At 44.5% G+C, this 3833-nt stretch overlaps 1 gene segment (V, D, J or C); it reads right to left on the minus strand.

Annotated features, from left to right (window-relative positions):
• Nucleotides 1-727: 727 nt before the first annotated feature.
• Nucleotides 728-3421, minus strand: LOC134471439 (immunoglobulin kappa variable 1-16-like). The segment is given in 2 exon segments: nt 728-1065; nt 3409-3421. Coding segments are annotated over 2 exon segments (351 nt in total).
• Between the last annotated feature and the right edge of the window lie 412 nt (nt 3422-3833).

Here is a 3833-nt window from a genome sequence, read left to right on the forward strand (position 1 = left end):
GCCACAGAATTGCAATTTATGGTGAGATATACTTTGTAGATGTAAGGCCAGAGACATAAAAATCAACTCTGCACTTCATGAATATTGATTTCTAAATGTAGGACTGTGAGAGGCATTGCTCTAGCCATTAATAATTTTCTATAATTTTATTTTCATGTTCTGTACTGTTTACAGTTTTGTTTTGTTTAATTTTATTCCATATTGTTTCATTTGACTTTACTGCATGTGATGCAATATGAAGCTAATTTAAACAAAACAATGATTATCATATTAGCCACTGTTGATTTCTGTTATCTTGTTTCTTAGTGCAGTATGGATTTGATTGTATTGTTTGGATTAACCTTATTGTGTTGTACTTTGTTTGGTTTTAGTCTCTTTATAATAAAAAATAAAATTAATAAATTTGTAAGAGTGATAAAAGTTTTTAAAAACTTATTGCTTGGAACCCATAGAAGAGCTTCTTGGCTGCCCTGTAAATACAAAAAGATGTCATAATCCACATTACTGCAGTGTACTCACTGGTGTCCTCCATTACATCAAGGTTGGGAAACAGGAAAGAAAGCCAGGGTAGAGAGGAGCTTCCTTGGATGCTTCTACTAAAACCTTCCAGTGACCTTCAAAGCCTGGCTGATGTGAGGAATGTACTATGCAGCTGGAGACACAAAGAGGGGCATCTGGGGCAGCCCAACCTCACACTTCTGCTTCCCTGGGAGGTTTATGCCATGGCTTATATCACTGTGCACAGGTAACTGTTATACTGCTGACAGAAATAAGCTCCAAAGTCCTCAGGCTGCAGACCACTGATGGTGAGAGTGAAATCTGTCCCAAATCCACTGCCACTGAACCTTGATGGGACTCCAGACTGCAAATTGGTTGCAGCATAGATCAGGAGTTTAGGATCCTGCCCTAGTTTCTGCTGATACCAGTGTAGGTACTTGACAATGCCCTGACTGGTCTGGCAACTGCTGTTGACTGTGTCTCCCCCAGATGCAGATGCAGATGCAGATGCAGATGCAGATGCAGATGCAGATGGAGGCTGTGTCAACTGGATATCATCTTTGGCATCTGAAATGGGAAACATAAGAAATATCAACATAGATATTCAAGATAAAATAAGACCTCCACGAAATATCACGCAAATCTGAACATTCAAAGCTGAATAAATTCCCAGTGCTGCCCTTGCTTTCCTGGGACCCAGAGCAGCAATAGGCCCAGAAAGTGAGTGAGAACCCTCATGTCCATGCTGTGTACTGACTGGGACTGAACCTGCACAGCCTGAAAGGAGCAGCCTATGAAGAAGCCCTAAAGTGGCTGACTGGGCTCCTGGGATATTTGTCCCAGCTGCAGTGCTGGCCCCTTTCACTATGGACTCAGTGTACCAGGAGGTCTCTGTCTACACCAGGGCAGCACAGATTTGCCTGCAGAGCATGTGTTTCTCCCTCAGGCCACAGGACAGAATCAGGCTGTTTTCCCACGAGTAAAATGAGATGTTCTTTTGATTCACAACACACATTGCTTGAGGACCAGGATTCTAAGTTATGATTGTTTTGAGAAGGAAGAATGAAGAGAAATACCTGGGTTCTTTCAAACTTAGGGTAAAAAATGAGAAGGCAAGAGAAGAAGAGAGCAGAATTTGTGAGCTCTGTGACCTTGTCCGGGTTCCTGTATTCAGGGTCATAGCATGACTGAGATGGCAGGGGAGGACATGAGCAATGCTGCTGCCCAGCCCGGGCTTCCAGCAAGCACACACAGGAGCGCATGTTTCTGCCTGTCTTCCATCAAGTGCTGTTCTAAGTCTCAGTTAGTTAATTGCTTTCAATTTTCTTTGCAGCATAAGTTAGAATCATTTCCGACAATCATAATATACTTCAAACCATAAACAGAAGTGTGGCTTTTGCAAAACTTGGGAATGGGCAGCAGCAGGGATACAGTAGAAATGACCCAAGATCTTTCTTTTTGCTTTGGATCCTCAACACAGAGAGTCTTCAATATTCACCTAAGGGATCCTGATCTAGAGAGGGCTGCAAAGTCTCTAGGCCTTAGGTGTCTCACATCTGTTTCTATGAGAAATGCAGGCAAGGTTTTGACCTCATCCTCCCAATTCAAGTGTATGAAAATCTTACCCTGTACCTGTCCTCCTTCTTTGTACCTCTTATGTCTCACTTTTAAGATGGTCACATGAGCGGCAGAATCTCTAATGCTGCCCAGGCTTTGACGAGGCTCATCTGGGTTTGCCACACACAGCAGATCAGAGCTGCATCTGAATAAACTGAAGAAAACAGTGATGACTGCCATGAATGTGTTAGATGTTTAATCAACACTTTCAAAAATGAATAACCCTTTGCTGCTTCTAACTTATATTGGATGGAGAAGCATGATGTGAACTAATAATTTTCTGCTATATTAGAAACAAGCAAGACTCTATGATAACAATAAGAAAAGTCCTCCTTACTCAGGTGCTGGGATGGCTTCAGGAACTGTGTAAGTACAAGGTCTTAATAGGTCTTCAAGCACTGCAGTGTACGGGACTGCATAAGACAGGGACCTGGACCCAGCTGAGTCAGGCTTGCAGTGCTGAGAGCTGCCGAGTTCTGGCTCCAGGATATGAAGAATGCAGCTGCCCCACTGACCCACGGGGCTGAGGACCTGTGGGAACCACAGACTCTGCCTATGCTGCAGCCTGGTAGGGAAGGCGAAGAAGGAAAGCATTCAACACTGTGGGTGCTGACCAGCTGAAAGCCTCAGGTGGATCCACACTGCAAGAGAGCAGGACCACAGAGATGACCCAGCCCAGGGAACTGAAGTTCTCAGCACTGTTCTCCCTGCTCCTGAAGGGTAGAGAAGAAGTGGATCAGGAAATGTCCCCTCTCCACAATTCCAGTCACTCAGCTTCAGATCTGTATAGAAAGATGAAAAGCACGTGTTACACTAATAAATATATGAATCGCTTACTCACTGTTTACATGCAATACATTAATTATTAACTTAGTGTGGTAATGAATGACACTTTTAATTACTTGTGTAACATATAATTTTAAATTCTGACAAATTGAAAATCAATGGTGAGGACCCAGGGTCACCACATTACCTCTAGATCCTGCCCCACAGTGGACTCTGAGCAGCATGAAGATCAGTGTCCACCCTCAGGCCCTTGGGACAAAGCTGTGACCTGCAGTAACTGCTGAGGACACTGGAGAGCAGCAGAGGAACAGATCAGCAATCACGGCCCCTCCCCCCTGCACACCTGCCCCTCCTCCACGGGACTCCTCCAGGGCTGCTCCTCTGTATCTCTGCACTGAGTGGAATTATAGGGGATCTTCCCCATCCACATCTGAATATGTGAGGCTACATTACTCCTCTTTCCCTCACACCTGGCCACATTCAGAGCTGTGGCCCTTGCTCTCTCACCCTCCTGCTTCATTGCTGACCCTGTGGTCTCCTGGGAAGCACATCATACTCAGGTGTATACCAGACACAAAGTGAAACAGGAAATACTAAGGACCTGGCAGATGGGGAAGATAAGGTCCATTGTGCACAGAGGCCCCAGCCTTGTGAGCTTAGAGAGCTGCACAGAGAGGTCCCTGCCTTAGTTGCTCTCTATTTTGAAAGCATCACTTCCACTGTCCCAACTTTTGTAGGGCAAGGCCTAGGTGTTTAGTTTATTGTGGAGTTGTTCACCATCTACTGGATGGTCTTTAACAGCAACCTATTCTCTTTGGTACCCTCAGGCCATGACTAAAGTGTTTCGGCTTTATTCATGAAGCTGATCTTCTTGAATCAATTTCCAGAAAAGATTCTATGGAAAAATCAAGAAATCATCCTACTGGGTTCTC

Source organism: Cavia porcellus, unplaced genomic scaffold (genome assembly GCF_034190915.1).
Source record: "Cavia porcellus strain 051 isolate PalLab524CR breed Dunkin Hartley unplaced genomic scaffold, mCavPor4.1 scaffold_18, whole genome shotgun sequence".
Lineage (NCBI taxonomy): Eukaryota > Metazoa > Chordata > Mammalia > Rodentia > Caviidae > Cavia > Cavia porcellus.